Source organism: Garra rufa, chromosome 16 (genome assembly GCF_049309525.1).
Source record: "Garra rufa chromosome 16, GarRuf1.0, whole genome shotgun sequence".
NCBI lineage: Eukaryota > Metazoa > Chordata > Actinopteri > Cypriniformes > Cyprinidae > Garra > Garra rufa.
This window is the reverse complement of record NC_133376.1, coordinates 4021681-4045300: the sequence shown is the minus strand read 5'-3', so window position 1 is coordinate 4045300 and position 23620 is coordinate 4021681. Positions and strand designations below refer to the sequence as shown.

The 23620-nt window shown below is 39.6% G+C and overlaps 1 protein-coding gene across 2 annotated transcripts in view; it reads left to right on the top strand.

Annotated features, from left to right (window-relative positions):
• The window catches only part of gria3b (glutamate receptor, ionotropic, AMPA 3b), a 116887-nt gene that overhangs the window by 44305 nt on the left and 48962 nt on the right, over positions 1 to 23620 (top strand). For both annotated transcript variants that reach the window (XM_073820817.1, XM_073820816.1), the window contains exons 3-8: positions 15226 to 15279; positions 15594 to 15755; positions 16845 to 17012; positions 17253 to 17357; positions 18949 to 19053; positions 21869 to 22075. In XM_073820817.1, the coding sequence (XP_073676918.1) occupies positions 15226 to 15279; positions 15594 to 15755; positions 16845 to 17012; positions 17253 to 17357; positions 18949 to 19053; positions 21869 to 22075 (801 nt within the window). The remainder of the gene's footprint in view (positions 1 to 15225; positions 15280 to 15593; positions 15756 to 16844; positions 17013 to 17252; positions 17358 to 18948; positions 19054 to 21868; positions 22076 to 23620) is intronic.

Genomic DNA, 23620 nt, shown 5'->3' with positions numbered 1-23620 from the left:
CAAACTTGCTTTTTCAGCATTATGATCCTCTTTTATCACAGTAGACTAATACAATAATACTAGACATATTCACGTTTAAACTCAATAAATATAAACAACGTATTATTCAATGCACTTGACTTCTACATTTGTATATTAAGTTGCTCAAGCAAGTTGCAACACATTTAAACACAGCATAGGTAGGCTATAGCTTCCTTTTCTTATTGAAATTGGGCAAATATTTTAAATTAAAACTTTCCACAGACAGAAACAGTCGGCTCTCGTGCCTTTCTTTCGCATTAAATCTTTATTAAAAACAACTTTCCTACCTGGACAAGTGTATCTATTATGTTGCCTTGCTTATTTATTGTTTATTGCACTTTTCCTTATTTTAAACCTAGCCAAAAAGCCACGTGTTGACTGTGAAACACAGTAGACTTGCATTTATGGTACATTTCCGTGTCAATCCATGTTCATTTTAGTAAAAAAGGTTGGGAACCACTGCTCTATGGCATCCTGATCCTGCAATCCTACTCCATACCTAAACTTAACAACTACATTCTTAAAAATAAAGGTGCTTTAAAAGATTCTTCACAGCAATCCCATAGAAGAACCATTGTTTGTGGCCATTCAGTCAATGTTTCTTTAAAGAACCATCTCTTTCTTACGTTTTTATAATCTGAAGAAGCTTCTTTCTCCAAAAAAACAACCTTTTGTAAAACAGAAATGTTCAGATGTTAAAGGTTCTTTATAGAACCATTTAGACAAAAAGGTTCCTCTATGGCATCGTGAAGCACCTTTATTTTTAACAGTGTACTTCACTAACTATTAATAAGCAGCAAATTATGAGTTTATTGAAGCAAAATCATAGTTAATAGTTAATTGTGAGAATTTGTCCCCAAACTAAAGTGGACCATGCATTCTGATGCCTGCAGCCATTTATAATCTGCATTTATTTTAGATTTGTCAATAAATCAGTACAATAACGGTACCTTGTCTTTGCCTCCAGCTGTACCTCTTCTAAACATTGCAAAGATTTAAGGGTGAAAGTGAGCAGGCAGGAGAGGAATTAGGGAAATTACAACGGGAATCCCGTGTTATTGCCCCCCGAGGCACACATGTTTTTAATCCCTTTTCCGACCTCAGCATGTATTGGCTAAACTGGATCTAATTGAACTAATCTCCTCGGCCCTGCTGACACTGATAGCCAAGATAAGTTTCTGGACCGCGGTCCTTCAGAGACCTGCAGCGAGAGCCGATTCCAGACAGGAGAACCGCGCTATAGAGTTCTGCTCACCGTAATCCATCTGCATTTTGTGATCCCGAGCACAGACTGCGAATGGGAGCCGGCCTCCAGAGGGTTTCAACAGCTGAGTTAAGCTTCGCGAAGAGCAATGGTGACAGCTTTTACTGCCCTGCTATACTGAGTATGTCAACCCATCGCAATAATTTATAAGCAGTGCCCTTGCAGTGGGAGCGCGGAGGGGCTTGTGCCTTTTCAAGAGGAAAACTAGCTTGTGATCTGGGGTTTACACTCAAGATGTGTCATTTTACTCGGTGAGAGCATGATGGCCTGTCATAAGCAGAGTGACATTTCATGTGTCATTCTACTGTATGTGTGAATATGGTAAATAGTGCTGCAAAATGGTACAAAATGCCAACATCTGCTTTGCGAAGGATTTGATGCAATTGCCAGGAGGATTTGTGTGTCTGCGTAATGACCGTGCATATGAACGTGCACATTGTTTGATGAGTCTCACAGGGTCTTTGTTGGGGCATTGGCTCCACCTGGGCTTTCTGTGTTGACGTTCAAGTAAAGACATTAACCTGTCTGTCTTAATCTAGGGGATATGGTGGGATGAATAAATGACATCTGGGACTAACTTTAGGATACGATGTGCAGCGGTAACTAGAGAGCCGGGATGTGCCTGGAATGTGGGAGGAAAATATTAGAATGCGTTGAGAGCCAGTGCTGCACTGAAGCCTTGCTAGATCTTCCACCATGAAGCATAAACAATAGGTCTCTTCAGAGAATGGAGCTGTACCTTTGAATTCTTCCAGTCCATGATTTTTGAGGTGAAAATGCCTGGCAAAAATCCATACACAATTGAAGGTCAAATAAGGGAATAAATATGAAATATAGTATAATATTATAATTTATATAATATATAAATTTTGTTTATTTTTATATAGTTTGTTGGTGGATGTTGTAGCCTAAAGTTTACAAATGAAAGCTAACACCTCTGTTATTTGATTAATGGGGAACAGTTATTAGGAATAATGTTGAAATGGTCCAACAGTCAAGTAACTGGTTTAGAAAATATATTACTCTGTCACTTAAAAAATAAATAAATAAATAAAATAAAAATCATCATCATCATCATACATGCTCTTTTAGAACTGGTTTTGTGCCAACCTTGTTTCACAAAGAAATGTTTCAGGGTTGAATGCTGCATGAAGGTCAGTGTATAAATGGCTAATAACAGACTTAAAGGGATAGTTCACGCAAAAATGAAAAATCTTTTACTCACTCATGTCATGACAGAATTCATTTCTGAGAAAGCGATCCCTTTAGCCCTGTAAACAGAAGCATGCAGAAAAAGTAAGACTCAAAATAAAACAAAGCTGGAGTCATCTGAGGTAAATCCTAAAGACCGGGGCCTTAAAATCTCTTAAAAGCTCACAGGCTCTGGAGAGCATTTAACGTGTCACTTTAACAATCTAATGGGATTAGAGGGTTGGAGTTGTACCGCAGGAGGCAAACAGAGTGAGACGGAATGAAACAGGATTCGGGAACAGGCAATAGTCAAACAGAGTAAAGAGGGTAATCCGAAATCTTAATTAAAAATACACTAACAGTAATCCACACTCGTGTTTCTACTTTTGATAGTCGAATGTGCTCAAGTTGCAGCTGCTGAATTTAGAACCAGCCCTGTTTCTTTCTTCAACCACAGGGACCTGAATCTGAATATGGAAAGTCTTTATTTTGTTTTGGGGTGCACTAGAACATGCTCCCATGCTTGGTGGTTCAAAAAACGCGCTATATTTCACATAATTGACATTATTTGAATAGCTTTCTCCCCAGGCTGGCACAAATGGATAGATTAGTTCTGGGTTTGATAAAGGTCTGCCTTCCGAAAAACAAAATGTGTTGTGATTGGTTAGCAGTCCCACTGCGTTGCGATTGGCGAACAGCTTAGGCGGCGTTTCAGTCCTGCCACGCCCCTTCCCAAAGCAGCAAGTTCCGTGTACAACTGTTAGCTCAAGCTAGATTAAAGTGATTCTTAGGTTTTAAATATGGATATTTTTCTTACAAAAACACATCAGTTCCCTACAGGGGGCTTTTATTGACACCCCTGGAGCCATGTGAGGCGGTGATGGAGAGACCAGTCTATGCTGTTGTAAAGCTTGGGAGTGCCAGGATAATTGTTAATATAACTCTGATTGCATTCGTCTGAAAGAAGGAAGTCATATACACCTAGGATGCATGGAGGGTGATTAAATAATACGCTACAGTAGAGTTGGTCCTATCGTCAGCCTGCGAGATCGACGATACATGATTTTATCATTATTGTGCTAATTTATTTAATTATTTACATGCCTGAAACCAGCTCCAGCATAAGGCCAGTGAAGCTATCTACACTGTATGATGAATAAATCTCTCACCAACCACTGCACACATCTATAGCGCAGCTCCGACGCAACAACCGATGATCGTCACTCTAATCAATGCTTTTGTTTACATCAGCCACGGCTCCGCATGTGTTTCGACCCTCTATACCGCACACGTCAACAGCACGGCTCCAGCACAGCTACTGGAGCAGTTTGCGGACATTTCAGTCAATGCTGGGGTTTATACAAGCCACCCTGTGGCTTGCTGAAGTATCCCAGAAGCGGCTGTCCATGCTACAATTCCCGCCAACAATTCCAATTACCGTAGGCGGGATTTATTTGAATGATATTCTACTAGACCGTGTTGTAACATCATAGCATCTGGAAAACAAACCCTGCAAAACTCAAAAACTTCTTGCACAACATTTATTGCACAATATTATGTTATGACTTTAAAATAATTTTAAACAGTTTGAAAAAAAGGATACTTTTAAATGTTATTGTCACATAAACAGCTTCATATGTATGGGCTTTCTAATGCAATAGGTTTGCTCAGTAGTTCACGCGATATGGCGTTGCACTTGTGAGGTGAAGTGCTCCAATATAAATCCTGTGAAATCGGGTAGGTTTAGGTTTGGATTTGGTGTAGAGAGAATGTTATTTTCCAAAGCGATGAAGCATTAAAGGGGTCATCGAATGCCCATTTTCCACAAGTTATGATTCTTTAGGGTCTTAAGTCTATAACATACTTTGCTTAAAATTTCTCAATGGTAGTGTAAACAACTCTTTTTACCTGTTCAAAATCAAACCTTTTTAGAGCGAGAAATTCTGTTGCATGTTACTTACCTGAAGCAATATAAAAAATTGTGACTATGGTCACGTATTGAACACACATTTTAGCTCCACTCACTGGACATTTGACTATTAAACTGCCACGAAATATGCAGTATACGCAATATCAGTGTTGCAGAAACATCACCACAAGCACGTATTTTCAATGAGCCTGGGTTGACTTTTGCTCAGGTATCCTGCTTCTCAAATAATCTTACATGTCTTCACTAGAGTTTCAGAAGAGAGCTCAACAATGCCTCAAACTGTGCTCAGATTCAATCAAATGTCAGTAATTTCAATGAGTTCTCGAAATACTTTCAAGAAAAATCTCATTAGTAATTGAAGTAGAAACATCTGAGACAAGTTAAGAACTGTCTTTTTAAATTGGATTATTGAATCATTGACTCAACTGATTTGTTCAATAACACTAAATCATTCAGGAACAAAACACCACTTAAGATGACGCCGCGGACGGCAGCCTCTGTGCTAAGCTCTCCAGTTGTTTTAATGTTTTTGTTCGTTTTTCCAGTTTTTTTTGTTTTGTTTTGCAAACACAATCAGTTTTACCAGGGATGAACTGCTGAACATTTGGCAGAACACACCACAAAATCTTCTACCGGTTTATGATTATTCGGACGTTTTGCAGAACATCGCAGTTGGTGGAGCAGCAGCGCTGATCAGATGCTTCAGGACGCGCAGGACGCGCAGGAGGGGAAAACGCGATTCATCTACCGGGATATCAGCTGTTCAGAGGAGACCGCGACACAGAATCGACGGGGAAATCGCGCGGCGGCGGGACGTGCTTTTACATCAATGAGAGGTGGTGTACAGATGTAACAGTGTTAAAGAAAATGTGCTGTTCTGATCTAGAAGCGCTTTTCATTAACTGTAAGCCGTTGTATTCGCCGCGAGAGTTTTGCTCGTTCATTCTCGTGAGCGTGTACATTCCACCGCAAGCGCACGTAAGCCTGGCGTTACAGAAACTCGCTGATCACATCACAGAGACAGAACAACAACACCCGGACTCTGTTTTAATCATTCTTGGGGATTTTAATAAAGCAAATCTCTCACATGAACTGCCAAAATACAGACAGCATGTCACATGTCCCACCAGAGACAGTAATATATTGGACCACTGTTACACCACAATAAGCAATGCATATCACTCTGTCCCACGGGCAGCTTTGGGACTCTCTGATCACTGCCTGGTTCATCTTATACCAACATACAGGCAAAAACTTAAATCTGCTAAACCTGTAGCAAAGTCTGTAAAGAGATGGACCAATGAAACAGAGCAGGTTTTACAGGCATGTTTTGAATATACTGATTGGAGTGTTTTTGAAGCTGCTGCCACTGATCTGGACGAGCTTACTGAGACTGTAACTTCATATATCAGTTTTTGTGAAGATATGTGCATTCCTACCAGGACTCGTTTAACTTACAACAATGACAAACCATGGTTCACTGCAAAACTCAGACAGCTCCGTCATGCCAAAGATGATGCTTATAGGAAAGGGGACAAAGTTTTGTATAAACAGGCCAAATACACACTGGAAAAGGAGATCAAAGTGGCAAAAAGAAATTATTCCGAAAAAATAAGGAACCAATTTCATTCCAGTGACTCTTCTTCAGTGTGGAAAGGTCTAAAAGACATCACCAATTACAAGACACCATCCCCCAGCACTGTGCAGAATCAGCAACTGGCAGACGATCTGAACGAGTTCTATTGTACGTTTGAAGAAACACCATTTACACCTCCAACAACACCCCTCTCCCCCACTCCTGCAACTCACATTCAAATCAGCGAAGATGAGGTGCGTCAGGTCTTCAAAAAGAACAAAAGAAGAAAGGCACCAGGCCCTGACGGTGTGACACCAACCTGTCTGAAAACCTGTGCTGACCAACTAGCCCCCATATTCTCACAGATCTTCAATAGGTCTTTGGAGTTGTGTGAAGTCCCCGCTACATTCAAACGGTCAACAATTATCCCCATTCCGAAGAAACCCAAAATAACAGGACTTAACGACTACAGACCTGTGGCGCTAACATCTGTCGTCATGAAGTCGTTTGAAAAACTGGTTCTGGCTTATCTGAAGGACATCACTGACCCTTACTGGACCCCCTGCAGTTTGCTTATCGAGCAAACAGGTCTGTAAATGATGCAGTGAACATGGGTCTACATTTCATCCTGCAACATCTGGATAAATCAGGGACTTATGTGAGGATCCTGTTTGTGGAACTCAGTTCAGCCTTCAACACTATCATCCCAAACCTCCTCCTGACCAAACTAATTCAGCTTTCTGTGCCCACCTCGGTCTGTCAGTGGATCAACAGCTTCCTGAAAGACAGGCAGCAGCTAGTGAGGCTGGGAAAATTCTCATCCAGCACCCGTACTATCAGCACTGGCGCCCCTCAGGGTTGTGTCCTCTCCCCACTGCTCTTCTCCCTGTACACTAATGACTGTACCTCTAAAGACCCCTCTGTCAAGCTCCTGAAGTTTGCAGACGACACCACACTTATCGGCCTCATTCAGGACGGTGACGAGTCTGCTTACAGACAGGAGGTAAAAGTGCTGGCTGTCTGGTGCAGTCATAACAACCTGGAGCTCAACACGCTCAAAACTGTGGAGATGATCATGGACTTTAGGAGGAACCCCCCTGCTCTCCCCCCACTCACCATCATGAACAGCACTGTAAACACAGTGGAATCATTCAGGTTCCTTGGCAACACCATCTCTCAGGACCTGAAATGGGACATTCACATAGACTTCATTGCAAAAAAGGCCCAGCAGAGGCTGTACTTCCTCTGCCAGCTGAGGAAGCTCAACCTGCCACAGGAACTGCTGAAACAGTTTTACTCTGCCATCATTGAGTCCATCCTCTGCACTTCAATTACTATCTGGTTCAGCTCAGCTACCAACTCTGATCTCAGAAGACTATGTCGGGTAGTCCGGACAGCTGAACGATTTATTGGTACATCCCTCCTTACCCTTCAAGATCTGTACTTATCCAGATTACGCAAAAGGGCTGGCAAAATCATTTTGGACCCCTCACATCCAGCACACTCACTTTTTGAACTTTTACCATCTGGTTGGCGCTACAGAGCACTGAGCACCAAAACGACCAGACACAGAAACAGTTTCTTTCCTCAGGCAATCCATCTCATGAACACTTGATCATGGAACATACAACACTATTATACACTCTTTACTCATTATTCAGTTATTTTATTTAATGCACATACTTACTTACATTCAAATATTGCACCTAATATACCTGTACATAGTAAATTGAATATTTTTGTATATTGTGTCTGCTATTTTTGCACATTGTCTGTCTTGTATACTTGTATATTGTTCTTTTTATAATCTGTGTTGTCATGTCACTCATTCTGTAACACTGTGGAGCTTCTGTCACTAAAACAAATTCCTAGTATGTGTAAACATACCTGGCAATAAAGCTCATTCTGATTCTGATTCTTAATATTACTTTAAAAATAGCATATTTAAAAATGTATTTAATTATATAACTTTGGTTAAAGTAAAGAAAAAGAGTGACAGGAGAACTGAACATGTGGTTCAAGGTTGTGCTGGTAGGCAGAGATGGTATTTTTAAACTGGAGTGTCCAACTTAAAATCAGACAGATGGCCACTGTAGTGATGTTATTGAGTTCAACAGGGACCAGACACCATTGTCCAGGTCATTTCTCAGGTCAAAGGGGGATGGGGAAAGGATCACAGACCTGAGAGCAGGATTGATTTTTCAGCTCGAGATCTCACTCTCAAACCCCTAACAGGAAAACCTAGATATAGAGAGCTTCTCAAAATGGAAACTTTAGAAAATAAGTTACGGGGTTGATTGATTTAATGATTTTAGATGAATCACAGCTCTTTTCGGGGGATTTTAAAACATATGTCTCAGACGAAAACCAGGTTGGTGCTGAAAAGCCATTAGTGGTACTGGTCAACTTGATCCTTTAAAGATGGCCATGTTCTTCTTAAATAATATTTTTTTTAACTATCGACAACTATTACCTCAGAGATCTCTCCACTATGAAAACAGTGGAGGTTGGTAACCTCTATTAATAGTTCTGCCTCTCTTCATGTCAGTTCTTTCTTTTTTGCTCCCATCAAATACTTCAGGTCATCATCATTTGACTTTCTTATATTAAACCTAAATCTTTTTTTTTTTCTGCAGTGCTCATAAAAAATGTCTTTCTATCCCTCCATCCTATGCAGGTTTGCAGTGATGATCAATGGATTGGATTGTCTAATTATGGCATAATTAACTTGGCTATGAACAGCTTTTTAGCAAAAAATTAAAATGTGATGTATGGTCATTCAGAATTCATACATTTCTTAGTTAGGTGATATTTTTGGCAGAGGTTCAGACTCTAATGCAGTCATTGGTTTCCACTGGGATGCTGACTGATATTTACTGGGATGATAGTGTATCTGCATATTCATTTTATTGATCATATAACAGATTTAAAGGATTATGGTTTGGGAGGCGTAAATGTACGTTGGATTATGCTTTGCATTGTATCAACCCGATGTTGTAATGGTAATTTGAGTACAAAACCAATAAAGGTGTCTAATGTTTTAGAAAAGTACTATGTGGATTCAAATCCGTTTGCATAGGCTAGTGTATTTAGTTTGTCTTTTGGAAAAGAGCCAGACCTGCTCAGCTCACAGAGGTTTAAATTCAAAGCAGCTGAGAGGACAGGAGAGGTACAGATGCTCCTGCCAGTTAATTAGAATGTATCCCCCTGGGATCACTCCGGCTTCTGGCCTGCCCACATAAAAGCTAGCCTGAGGGAGCAAAAATGAAGATAACTGAGTGTTCTAGAGAGCTTTTGGAAAGCGTTTGGGGCCATTTGTCCTCCCCCAGCCTCAGCCCTCAATGAGTTTTGAAGAACGCTTATTGATTGGTCATGCCATGAGGTAAGTGTTGGAGGAGGAATTGATGATGCTGCAGCTTTTTGTTACCCGAGCTGCCCCCATGCTGTGAGTGAGATAAGACCAGACTCACTTCTGTTTTTGCGTTCAGAATAATATTTTTAATGGTTCTTACACATTGTCGTTCCTATGCATTGTTGTATGTTTAGTTACAGTGCAACACTGCAGTGAACCTTCTCATATATACATACACTATATTGCACTATAAGTATTGGGACACCTCTTCTAATGAACAGGTTTGACTATTTTTTGTAATTTCCATGAGTACAAAAAGCTTAATGTTTAAGCATATAATGATATTCTAGGGAATTGTATGCTTATAATTTTATAGCAACAGTTTGGACAGGAGCCTTTTCTAATCTAACATGACAGCTGTGCATAAGGTAATGTTCATAGAGAAATGATTTATTCAGTCAGTGTGGAAGAACTTGACTGATCTGCATAAAACCAAATCATAATCCCAGCTGAACACCTCTGGTGTGACTTTAAATGCATACCTTGAGCTAAAAACTCATCACCAAACGCCAATGATTTATACGTATGGTCATTTCAGACAAATCCAAAACTGCTGCAACAGAGATGGAAATACAATTTGTAAATGCAATATGTTTCCATATCTGTTGCCACAGTTTTGGAAGTGCCTTTTTCTGTTCTAAAGAAGGGGGTGTCCCAATACGTTTGTCCCATGTAGTGTATGTACAAGTCATTGGTGTTTGGTGATATGTTTTTGGCTCAAGGTCTACATTTAAAGTCACAACAGAGGTGTTTAGCTGGGATTAGGATTTGCCTTTATACAGACCAGTCAAGTTCTTCTACACTGACTAAATCAATATGTTCTTTTTGAACCTTGCCTTATGCACAGAGGCATTGTCATGTTAGAATAGAAAAGAGTCCTTCTATAAAATTAGAGGCATACAGTTCCCTAGAATATCATTGTATGCTTAAACTTTAAGATTTGTACTCATGGAAATGACTAAAGTAGTCAAACTTCATTAGAAGGGGGTGGCCCAAATACACACCACTTTATTTTAAGGTCCAGTTCTCGCTATTAACAAACCATTAACCTCGGCTTTTGCCTCAATAAACTCCTAATTTGCTGCTTATTAATAGTTAGTTAGGTAGTTCAGGTATTCGGTAGGATTATAAATGTAGAATATGGTCATGCAGAATAGGTGCTTTATAAGTACTAATAAACAGCCAATATGTTAATAATAGGCATGCTAATAAGTAACTAGTTAATAGTGAGAATTGTTACCCATTTTGAGATAAAAAGAGCTTGTACTGTGAAAACATACTGTAACTTTAAAAACTCAAAACATCTTTCCCAGTCCACAGAGAGCAGCAAAAAACATGAATAAAAAAATAAGTAGATTCATAGTGGATTAACTATACATATCCTGTAAAATAGACCTAAATTACATAATGTAAAGAATGTTTCGCATTTAAATTCTAATCAACAGTTATGATTGCTATTGGTCTTCTATTTTAAATTGACTTACATAATGACTTATTGTGATTTATCTTTTCTTTCTTATTCTTCTTTAGCCATAATTTAAACATGTTATCAGCCTCTCTCCATTTCTCTCTCCAGCACTGTATTTGCATTATTTTGCCTAAAATGTGAACAACACTCTTTGCTGCCTTGCAAGCACCAATATTTCCTCTAGGAAATGCAAATCTAGTTATTTTTTTATTATTATTCATTTTTTTCTCTTCTATGGTACTTTCCAATATCATTTTCTTCATCAGCAGCCCCCAAGAAATAAAACTGCTCACTGCAGGGAAGAGCAATTATATAGTCCCTGCTATGCCATTTAACATCATTTTCCTAAAACAATCAAACTGTTTTTGCAGTTATTGCACGTGAGTCCTAATCCCAGCTCTGCGTGTTTTAGCTAAAGGTCACGCCTGAGCTGTAATGACCCAGTGGTCTGACGTCTGCTTTTATTGAACCTCTGGACTGAATGCTTTGCGATTGCTTTAATTTGGGCCCATGCACTGTCTGTCAGACCCGTGTGAATAGGTTCTGTCTGTGAGCAAGCACAGGGTCACTCCGGTCTGTCTTTGCCCGTCACGACGGGGTGAAAACTTCCCTCAAGGACACCAAATCGCTTTCTGGCTTGCCAACACAAAGGTGAAAGTGCTAGAGGTGGGATCAATGTGCCAGTTGGGGGGGGGGGGGGGGGGGTTGGGAGGAAGATTACAAAGTAAGCGGAGGAATCTTCAAGTATTTACTTCACATTAACTCAGAGCACAACTGTAATCCAGCCCCATAATGCCTCTCAGAAATCAGCCTAACCTTCAGACATCTATGTTACACGCTGGGATTTCAGTAATCTGCTACTGTGAAATATTATATTGGTTGAATATTGTCATTTAAAGTGCCCATATTACGTTCAATTACAAGTTCATACATTTAGTTTTGGACTATACTTAGATGATTTAAAGCACATTATTTTTATAATTACATACACTGCAGCACAGTCTGTTTTAGCTCCTGTCACTTTAAATCCCACTCTCTGCTCTGATTGGTCAGATGGCCCGTCTGCTGTGATTGGTCAACCATTTAGAGTGTGTGTTTGAAATGTTACGCGTATTAACGTAATCAGGTTTTAAATTGTGAGACTTCATTGGCAGCTCTAAACAGTAACAATGGCATTGCTATTGGAAGTCCATATAACGCTTTTTGCCTTTGCGGTAAAATAAATAAATAAATAACATACATAACTGTTGTTTGAGGGCAGACCAAAGCAGCCAGTAGGAATTATGCAAATGTGTAACATGATGACACAGAATAATGGGACTTCAAGCAAGTGACTTGAAAGAAAGTTTCTTTTAAAGTTTGGACTTTGCAGATTGTTTAAAGGAACCGTACGTAAGAAATGTATTTCAGTTAATCATAAAATGGCCCTGACATGTCACTAGACATTACGAAATCATGTTCATTTCAAATACTTATATCACTGACAACAGTGGTCGGGCCAGGATATTGTCATTTAAGAGTGACAGTTGCAGCCCACTACTGATGTTATTGTTGTCATTTTGTGTTTTGGTCTGAGGCGCCACCCTCCAGCTATCTACTAATCATGAAGTCAGTTGAGTTTCGTCATCCGGGTTGCCAGCTCTGCTCTAGTTACAGCTGCAGCTAAGAGCGTGTCGGATAAAACATGTATAACGTTACGAAACCTAAAAGACCTCGTTATGAATCCGAAATACGTTGTTACAAAGTCCGAAATAAAACAAGGATTTGTATAGGAGATGCCTTTGAAATGGAAACGGCTGAAAATGGAGAAGAATTTGAAGACAGACGCCAACTTTGCTAATTTTCTCCTGGACAGGTAAGATTCAACTATGTTTGGCTAACTTTGCTTCCGTAAACAGTGGATTTTCCACGGTCGCCCGTGCTAAATGCGTTCATAAAAAGCTTTATATCGCACCACTAGCAGGGTATAAAAACAATCTATGTTCCGACTGAAATGTGGTATTACAGTACATCTTTAAGAAATAATTGGCTAATTGCCATTAGTACATTTTTACGATACATAATTACTTCGCAAAACATCTCTCGTAAGGCATAAAAATAATTAACAGAAGAAAAAAAATTACAGTGTAGGCCTCGTCACTTGCCATTAGAAGCTCCGTGTAGCAGCCTACGTTCCTGCTGGATCCTGCAGCTTAGCTGGCAACCTGGAGTCAGGGGGGAGGGGGAGGGGATACATCATTCTACAGTATTTTGAAAGTGATTGCAGTACCAGTTTTGGCCACAATCCTACATACGTTTCCTTTAAATACACAAGCCACCAACTTGTGATCCTGGACCACAAAGCCAGTCATAAGGGTCCTTTTTTTTAAATTGAGATTTTGATTCTTGATTTTGATTCTTATTTATTCATTCTGAAATCTGAATAAATAAGCTTTCCATTGGTGTATGGTAAAAAAAAAAAAAATTAAATATTGAGAAAATCGCCTTTAATGTTGTCCAAATTAAGTTATTATATTATATTATATTATATTATATTATATTATATTATATTATATTATATTATATTATATTATATTATTTATATTATATTATATTATATTACATTATATTATATTATATATGGGAAAGGGGAAAAATGCATAATTGGTGCCTTTTATTATCGCTCAGCATCAAAGGCAGCTGGTTATTTCAAGTTAAAAGACTGGTACACTCCAAATGTAAATTCTGTCGTGTTAGCACTAGTGTCCTGTGCCGTGTGCGCTTCAGGTCTCGGTCTAGACCCTTTGAATGGAATCATGTCATTAGGCTCTGGCTGTGTCCACATCAAGGTTGTAGAGTAGCCTGCTGGCTGGCAGGCTGTGAAGTTCAGCCGTGATCTCTGTTCTTCCGCCAGCTCTCGCTCAGGTGTGAGGAGCCTGCAGCAGTATTTGTTTGTGGGACAGGACTGATAACCTCACTGGCTCCAAAACCCTTCGGTGGAGCCAAAAGTCAAGGGCATTGTGGCAAAGGAGCATCAGAAAAGATACGGCTGCATCATTATATCACATTCTTTGATGTTTTGAGGGGGCGTTAAAGGTTAACCAAAAAAATGGAAATTCTGTCATTATCATCTCACCCTTATGTTGTTCCAAATACATACAAGGTTGTTTCTTCTGTGGAACAAGAAAGGACACAGGGCATAAGTCATAATTATAATGCACATGTTTGATAGCTACACTGCTTTAAAAGGTTCTTCAAGCGATGCTATAGAGGAACCATTTTTGGTTCCACAAAAAACCATTCAGTCAAAGTTTCTTTAAAGAACCATCTCTTTCTACCTTTTTATAATCTGGAGAACCTTTTTTTTTTGCCACAAAGAACCAGTAGTGAAACAGAAAGGTTCTTCAGATGTTTAAGGTTCTTTATGGAACCATTTAGACAAAAAAATTTCTTCTATGTCATTGTGAAGCACCTTTATGTGTAGTGTATGTGTAAAAGAATTTTTAACAAGTGAAATGATGTATTTTCCCTTGTATTAGTTTTTTTTTTTTTTTTTTTTTTTTTTTTTTTTTGGTAACACTTTCCCCCGGTTTCACAGACAAGGCTTAAGCCTAGTCCTAGACTGAAATGTAAGTCTGAGCTGTTTCAACTGAAAGAAACTTGCACTGACTGATCCTAAAATATATCAGTGCCTTTGTTCTGTCTCAAGATGCACACCAGTAATGTTTTTTCTAAGGCATGTTTACTACTAAATTACTTAAATGTCCTAATTGAACTATGGCCTAATCCTGGTTTAGGCTAAGCCCTGTCTATGAAACCGGATCTTAATTTGTATGACCCCCTTCAGATATTCTACTAACTGCAATGTAAGTAACTTCGCAACTATGTCAGCTTGCAGTCACATGTGGTCACCCTGCACAAAGCATGTGTCACAACCAACATTTTTCAAAATCCCATGTGAGATCTTACCTTGGGTTTCAAAATGAATAATGAGGACACATCACCCAGGATCATAAATGGCAAAATTACGACCTTGAAGTGACCATTGTTTGTACGCTTCACTAATGGCCACTAATGAAAAGGGTCTGAGGTGAAGGTTGCAGGGTCAGATCGGGTCAGTCATCAGCAATGACACACTTAGTGCATGCACAGGAAGCCAGAGACATGCAGGGTTTTGTCCATGTGTATTCCCATTGGCCAGCATACAGTAGCAAGCCACATCAAAGACTGCCAGTTGCTGCATGTGAAAACATCCATCAATGTTGAGAGCCTTTGTCACTTAAGATGGTGTAAATGGAGAGAGGAGCTCACCTGAGGGACGATATAAGGCCCCTGCGCTCTTCTTACATGGATTGTAAACTGTTATTGATTCTCTTTCCTGTAGGTTGTGGCACTCGGAAAGAACAGTCGGGGCTACCATTATGTTATTGCCAATCTGGTGAGTTTCAGCAACCATGTACTCTAACTAAAGAAGAGAGATTTTCAAAGATAATAAAAATTTAATGACAAATAACAATGTTCAGGATACTCTGTTAAACACCCAGTACAAAGCATGCACCAAAGGAGTACAATATATGTATTTTTATTATTGTTCTACCAATTTGACCACCTTATATATTACTCATTTATACTCAATATATGAAAAAACGTGTGATATTGAACCAGGTGAATCCATTATCACATGATGACTGTTATATCACCATCATCTCATGGATCCTAAGTTTGCTTCTTTTCCATCATGTCTTTCCACAGGGCTTCACCAACATCAGCCTGGACAAGGTCTTTATGGGCGGAGCAAACATTAGTGGCTTCCAGATAATCAATCCTGAAAACACAGTTGTACAACAGTTTCTTCAGAGATGGGATCGTCTAGATGAAAGAGAGTTTCCTGAAGCTAGAAACACACCTCTGAAGGTCTGAAACTACTACTTAAAAACAACAGCAACAACGGTCACCATTGTTGTCTTTTCTTCTGATCTTTGACTTTTTCTTTCTGTGCCTGTTTTCTTTATTTTCCTTACTTGCAACAGTCGATATATTGACATTCAGTCCAAGTTGCTATTAAAACTAGGGCTCAATTTACATCTAATTAAACAATGATCATGAGATGAATAGATTTTAAATGCTGTCTTAATTAGGCTTTTATTGTGGATGGGTGGGTAAGAAATGGCCATGCTCTCATTGAACTGGTGAGCAGGTTTAAAAACACATTAAAATGTCCAAAGTGTAAAATATTAATTACATTTTGTATAACAAATATGAAAATGAAGTACATTTCACTTTCACAGAATAGGCTCCTTTTATCTATATCTATTTATTTTTAAAAAACATTCTTTACGAATTTTCTTTACAAGTTTAATTAATTTCTCACTGTGAAAATTTGCACTTGCAGCCACGCACATTTTCTACGTCTTTTTCCAAGACAGTATTTTAATGAAGACATCAGAAGGTGTTTTGAATTGAGAATGTAAATGCGCAATGTCTCCTTTGATGTTACCTTTGTTATATTACGTTTTATTTTAGCCCCTAAATTCCCCACTACAGATGCTTTGAAGAAATACAAAACAATACAATAGTGTAGCTCTCAGCAAATTAGCAGATGCCAGCTTGTTCTCTTTTCTTGGTTGAAATGGGATGTAATTACAGGTTGCACCCATGAACAACAATAGCAGCAAAACCCTGTAGAGTCTCACATAACTAAACATTTTACATATCTCTGTAATTAGAAACCTGGTTAACACTCTTTACATAGCAAGAAACAATGCACAGGCTGCATCTCTGAAGTGTGTCATCTTTTGTTGCATTTGCCAACTATGATTACATGCAGTAATGCATCGCAATTATCCTTCATTATGTACATCAACATGTGCTTGTAGACCTGGAAGAGGGCAGCTTATTTTAACCCTCTTCCAAGTGTTTACTTACAGATAATGTGTTTGCTTATTTTAAACTGCTCTAACGAATAACTGTTAATGTGAGGTGCTTAACGGTTGTTGTGTACAGTACACTTCAGCGCTGTCTTATGATGCTATCCTGGTCATTGCGGAGGCGTTCCGGTACCTGCGACGCCAACGAGTCGACGTGTCTCGACGAGGCAGTGCGGGCGATTGCCTGGCTAACCCTGCGGTCCCTTGGAGCCAAGGCATTGACATTGAACGAGCTCTCAAAATGGTAAATTGTCTATCTTTTCTTTTACTCATGCAAGATTCTGAGTGCTTTAGCTTTTATGAAAATGACAATAACCATTTGTAATCTCACAATGTGTAATTCAGATTGTCAGAGTGAGTGCTTTGGAGTGAATTATGCCTGCGAGTGATTCATTCGCGTTACTCCGACACATCATAATGTATTCTTAAGTTTCAAAGCGCCGTTGGTATTTTGCTGGTTTCTTTGTGTTGTTGTTTCTGGCAGGTCCAGGTGCAAGGGATGACTGGCAATATCCAGTTTGACAGCTTTGGTCGCAGATCAAACTACACAATTGATGTTTATGAAATGAAAACAGGGGGCCCAAGAAAAGTAAGTCCCCAGTAAATCTGTCCATTTGTTGGTTAAGCTCTGCACAAGTCAGTGTAAGAACTCAAACCGGGGGGCTTTTTAAGACATCTTTGCACTTTTTTTTTTTTCCTGAGAATAATGAGATTATTAATTTTATGATAAATAGCATTACAGTTTTTTTTTGGGGGGGGGGGGGGACTAGCAGCTGGAGCTGGAACTACAGCTGTCTTATCTATTTAAGTCAAGTCACCTTTATTTATATAGCGCTTTAAACAGTACAAATTGTGTCAAAGCATCTTTACAGTATTAAATAGGAAAATAGTGTGTCAGTAATGCAAAAATTTGTTTTATCTAGGAAAGGGAAAAGGTTCATTGCCAAAATTACCCTAAAAAAATGTTTTTGTGGCTTTATGTAGTCATTTATATGCTAGTTTATGCAAAAAATAAATAGATAAAAGTTTGACAGATATACACATTAAAAATGTATAGTTATTCTCACTAAAGAAAAATGAATTGCAATCATTAAGGCAAGACTACATTTTAATTATGTAAATAAAGCATTATCTACTTAAAAATGCAGTAATATGCATTTCCTGATCTGAACATTGTTCAACATTGTTGACACACTGTGTAAGAGTGAATTTTTGGATATCTCTATTTATCACTCTATAAATCAGAAAAAACCTGTCAAAACCCAGAAAAATAAATACATTTTCACCAGAGCAATATATAAATCAAGCAAATGATAACTGAGCAAACCATCTGTAAAAAATACTTCAGAATAAACACAAATACTACTGAAGTGGAGATTTGTAGCTCAGTGCTGGAAAAAAATATATATAAATCAATCAGAACATCATAACAGAAAATAAAACTGTGTTCATTAAACAGTGTTCACCTTTAAGGCCACTAGCTCCATGTAAAACAGTTTAAGACCCGTCAACTACAGCAGCTTGAATCAACATAGCCAGTATTTATCCGCTTTCTTGTGAGATAATAGAAACTGCCCTTTATAAAACAGTATTCCAGTTAGCGTGGCAGCAACAATTGCCGTGGATGAGAGACGTTTAGCCTAAGGTTAGATGGGGTCAGTGTCGGTAAGGAGAAGTGCATTGACAGTGACTGTCAGAAGTGATGTACAAGACTGTGTTGGACCCCTCTGCAATGTCACCTCAGTGATGCCCTAGTGGCTAGTGCTGTGCTAACAGTTCTGACACATGCCACTCAACCGCTAAACAACTCAAGCATATAGCAAAGAGAAAACATACAGCGCACTCTTGCGCACTCTTTGCACAAGACGTGCAAATCATTAAAACCTAACCAAGTTTCTGTTGAGCAGCTTCCAGCTTCTGTATCCCTAAAAATTCCACCATAAGCATTTTTTCCCTATTTAACAAATGTCAGCCAAGAATTTGCCTTTTTTGTTTAACTCCAGGCAATAACAGCAGCAGCACGGAGACCTAATACTTTTTTAATGAACACAGTCTTATGAGAGTACACATCCACAACAGCCTCCTTAGCTGAACAGAAGGGCTGGGGGGTTTGGTAGTTAGCATTAATGCAGTAAAAAAGTCTGCTGTTTGATAATAACGCGAATGTTTTCCCTTTGCAGATCGGATACTGGAACGAGTTTGAGCGCTTTGTTAATATAATGGATCAGCAGTACACCAACGATTCCTCAGTGGAAAACCGAACAATTGTGGTCACTACTATTATGGTACACGCTCCATGACGTTTTAAACGTGTCGCATATTCTGCCCATCAGGGTCATGGTGTTGACTCCTAGATTGATACATTCTGTCCTGGGCGGGTAGAAGTACATTTCTTTTGTGTTGCTTTCCATCCACTCATTACACGTTGAAACAGTCGAATGCGAGGCAAAGCAACGCATGAGTGTTTCAACTGTATCCGTGTGGGTGTCAAAGCATTTTGATTTTCCATATATCAGTGGCCTGTCGTAGCAGTGACATCACAATAACGGCATTAGGTATGATGGTTTTACATTGACATCATCAAAGTAGACATGCAATGCATACATAGGTAAGACTTGTTTCCACTCATCAAGTAAATGGTCAATGACACACGAGCTGACGCTTACCGCGCCCAAGAAGGGTTCGATGGTTTGCCTCGGGCAAAGCTAAAGCGTATTTGAGCGAGGCCAGGTACGAGGCCCTCGCGCAGATCCACTTTACATTGACCGGAGGACTGCTCGGTGCTGACGTATCACTTCATCTCCTGCCGTTAATGACATTAGCTTTAGCGTCAGCCTCCAATTGGCAAGGCGAATGCACGTCTCTGAGGAATTCAAATCAATGCTCACAACATCATCCCGTGTAAAACAACAATCGCTCGTAATTGTTTTGTTTCACCAAAAACCAAGGTCAGTCTTTCAAATGACTTGAATGTGAGCAATTAAACCAGCAGCTGTCTGTTATTCCATCAGAGGGATTCAGGAGTAAAACAATCGCACAAAGGACGAGGTGAGAGGATACATTCAGCACCGAACAAACAAACCATTGCTAACCCACTGGCACCCTAATTGTCTCCGACTCTAATGGGATGCGTTCTCTCTGCGAGAAGCCATATTGTTTGGTAATAATGATGTGCTTAAAAAAGCAAGCCGCTGCCGCAATGTTTGGAATGGGGGGGGGGGGGCAAAAGAGAAGATAAAACCAGCTTGCACAATTTTCTGTTTGTCGACAAAGTGCTTTTGAGTTTGGATCCTAACGATGGCTTTGTTTTTGCTTTGGTTTGTTTCCCTACTGAAAAGACCATATACTGTGTGTTTGGATGCTGGTCCCCAGCATGGCATGTTAGTGTGCCGGTGTTCCCACCAGGCTGTTTATGTACTGTAGATAAACAAGTGCGTCAGCCAGTATCACCAGATCAACCGTGCTAGTCGAGCTGTGCTGGTCCACCAGCTAGACACCTAACCAGAAATACCCGGCATCTAAATTCATGCTGGTGTAAGCTGGTCTTTTTAGCAGGGCTATGTTCAATGTTCTTTCTTTTGGAATGATAAAGGCTTCTGTCGCATATAGGTGCAACGTGCTTGAATATGTCTGAACAGAATCAACACTATGATTCCTCTGCAGTCACTGCCATTTACTTCATGAATTGGATTCCTTCTCACTTCATACGTTCTTGCCTACCTCACCTCTCACCCTCAACTTTGCACATTGGCAGCGCATTTCAGATCCATGGGATATTGCACCACGGCCGTAAGTCTGTTTGTATGCGTGTGAAAGAAAGAGAAGCAGAAGCAAACCTACTTTGATTTGTCTTCAGTGCTGCTTCATGGTCCAGACCCTGTTTATACCTGGCATTATCCATCTCCAGTGTTTTGATCCCAGGTGGACAGTGCTAAATGAACGTTAACAGATTCAAGTGTGTCTTGGAGATGCACTGTGTCCCAGTCACTCAATCCATAAATCCATCAAAGGTGGTGAGCACATATGATGTCCACTCACCCAACATGTACTGTGCTACAGTGATGTATGGGATAAATGTGGTTACTGGAGATGCATGTTAATACCACTGGTGGAGTCAAGACTAGAATCTTCAAACCCAGAGCCCAAATTTTTCATCAAGACCAAATTCGAGACCACGCATAGGCAACTCTTGGACTTTCAGGTCATTGTCCTGCAGAGTAGTTGCATCCCTAATTAAACCCACCTGACTTTCATTTTCAAGCAATCCTGAAGACATAGGTTATATCAGGGGTGCTCACTCCTGTTCCTGGAGGTCTAACTTTCTGCAGAGTTCAGCTCAAACGCACCTGATTTTGCTAATTAAGATCTTTAGGAGTGCTTGATAATTACGACAGGTGTACTGGAGCAGAGCTGGAACTGAACTCTGCAGGTAGGTAGATCTCCTGGAATGTGATTATGCACCCCTAGGTAAGATTTTTCAGGTGCATTTTTGATTGGAAATGGAGCTCTGCGGGACAGTGGACAAAACCCAAACCAAGAACCAGCCATCCAGGAACCAGACTGACAATTGTCAAACAAAGTGAGCGACTCAAAGCCATGAGTTTCTTGCAAAATATATTGTGGCAACTAGAGATTGAGGTGATGATCACCTATAATAAATGTGTCTGAACTCAGACTCATTAATGTGTACAAGAGAGCAAGATCCAGACTTTAATTCTCAGACGGTACTTCAGATGTAGACAACAACTTGTCTCAGTTGGTAACCTCTGATGGGATCACCTACGATGGATGTTAATACCAGGTGTAAAGAGGGCCTTAGAAAGGGCTTGGCAATTACCAGTTCGGTCTGACTGTGGCCACATGTGGAACAATGTCCCGCAATCCCCTGTCTGCTGCTTCAGTCGTTCCTCTTGTATGTGTTCCAGTTTGGTGGATTATGTGTGTGAGAGAATGGGTGGGTATGAATGCACAGTCATGATATCCCAGCATGCCTGCATGCCTGTGACTGATAAGCTGTCGGTGGGCTCTGGTGCCTGTGACACCGGACAATAAAAGCAAGAAGTGAAGATGGTAATAAATGAGCATGTGTTTGATTAACAGGAAGCACCATATGTGATGTACAAGAAAAACCACATGCATCTGGAAGGCAATGACAAGTATGAAGGCTACTGTGTCGATTTAGCTTCTGAGATTGCCAAACATGTTGGGATTAAGTACAGACTGTCCATAGTCATGGACGGAAAATATGGCGCCCGTGACCCTGAAACTAAGACTTGGAACGGGATGGTGGGTGAACTAGTCTATGGGGTGAGTACTGGATTTCTTATAAACTCTTTTTTTCCCCCAGAAAAACACTAACCTTTCCTACTGCAGTTGTCTCTTTTATTCATGAACCTTGCATAAATGATATAAAGAGAAATTGCTAGAAATTGCTGTCAAATAAGAGGTTGGAAGAAGTGAATTGCCTTAATGTCTTCCCTTCATGGGAAAGAGCGTGGGGAAATTGACTGGAAAAGTCTGGGTGTCGTTCAACTATAACTGCAGCCAGACAGTGCTGGTGGCGAGACTGTGTTTTAAACATGCTCCTTCCCAGCATGCACTGCTTTGATTCATCTCTATGCTGTTGGATCTCAAAGGCACTTTTCACAGTGCGCCCAGGCAACCCGCCATTTTTGCATTTGTCAAAGCGCTCCCCTGCTATAAATGGAGGAAAACCCAGTGAAAGCACTTCCAATTCCCCGAGCCGACATTCAAGAAGGAAGACCATATACAAAATGCATGAGGGTTAGGCTACCTCATGTGTTCAATTTCCTTACCATCAGCCAGAGAGATTGCCTGGTTTTGATGTGCTAACGTTGGAAATTATACTCAAATTATTCTCAAAATGAGAAAAAAATGCATGTGGAGATAAAAAGGTAAAAAAAAGTCTCACCATCATTGAACCATTGAACACAATAGGGGCCCCTTATAGCTCAGATAGGACAAACGTTTCTGATCCATGTTTGACCTTCTAATAAATATGTTTTTAGATATTGATTATCTTTTAAAGATTATCTTAGAGATTGGCCTTTTCAGTATTCTTCCGTATGTTAAGAATAAAATTACATTACAACATTGTAAGTTTTTTGTTTAGCATGTTTTTGTTATGAATTTTGTGTTTGAAATTCAATATTATCAGCCTATCCGAGATCCTCACTGTTCTGGCAGACAAATATACCTCTCATTGAAATAAAATGATATAATCTGATAGTTATAGATACTTAAAAAAAAGCTTTTTCTTAATAGCTCATCATGTTCAAAAGTGCAGCTTGACTTTAAATTATGAGTAGCTTGTATCTTGGTAATCTACACTTACAAAATAACACTGATTGATACTATAATCATGTAATCATATTATAATCATATGATCCACTCCTGTCATCTGTTGAAGTTTACAGACAGTAGCGACAGCACTGTCTAAACAATGACAGTGAGTTCCTCTGCTTTTATCACGTAGAAACGCTATGGCTTTCATGGATTTGCCTTCCGTCACTAGCCATAAACAGATAAAAACATAAATTGGATTCCTCTGGGATTCTTCTAAATGACATCTAAGTGGGAATGTTATTTAATCTCTCTTTTTTTCTTTCACGTTTTATCAACAGCTTTTGATATCAATTGGATTTTACCTGTGCACATCAATACATAGCTAATTTCAGAGCTAAAAAGATCACATGCGATTATTTATCTAGCGTGCGGTAGACGCCGAGAGTTTTGAGGCGTATTTCTTCCTCGCTGATAAATCACTTCTGGTAGACTCTTAATTAGCTATTTATATGCAAATGATTATATGATTTATTGAGACAGTACACC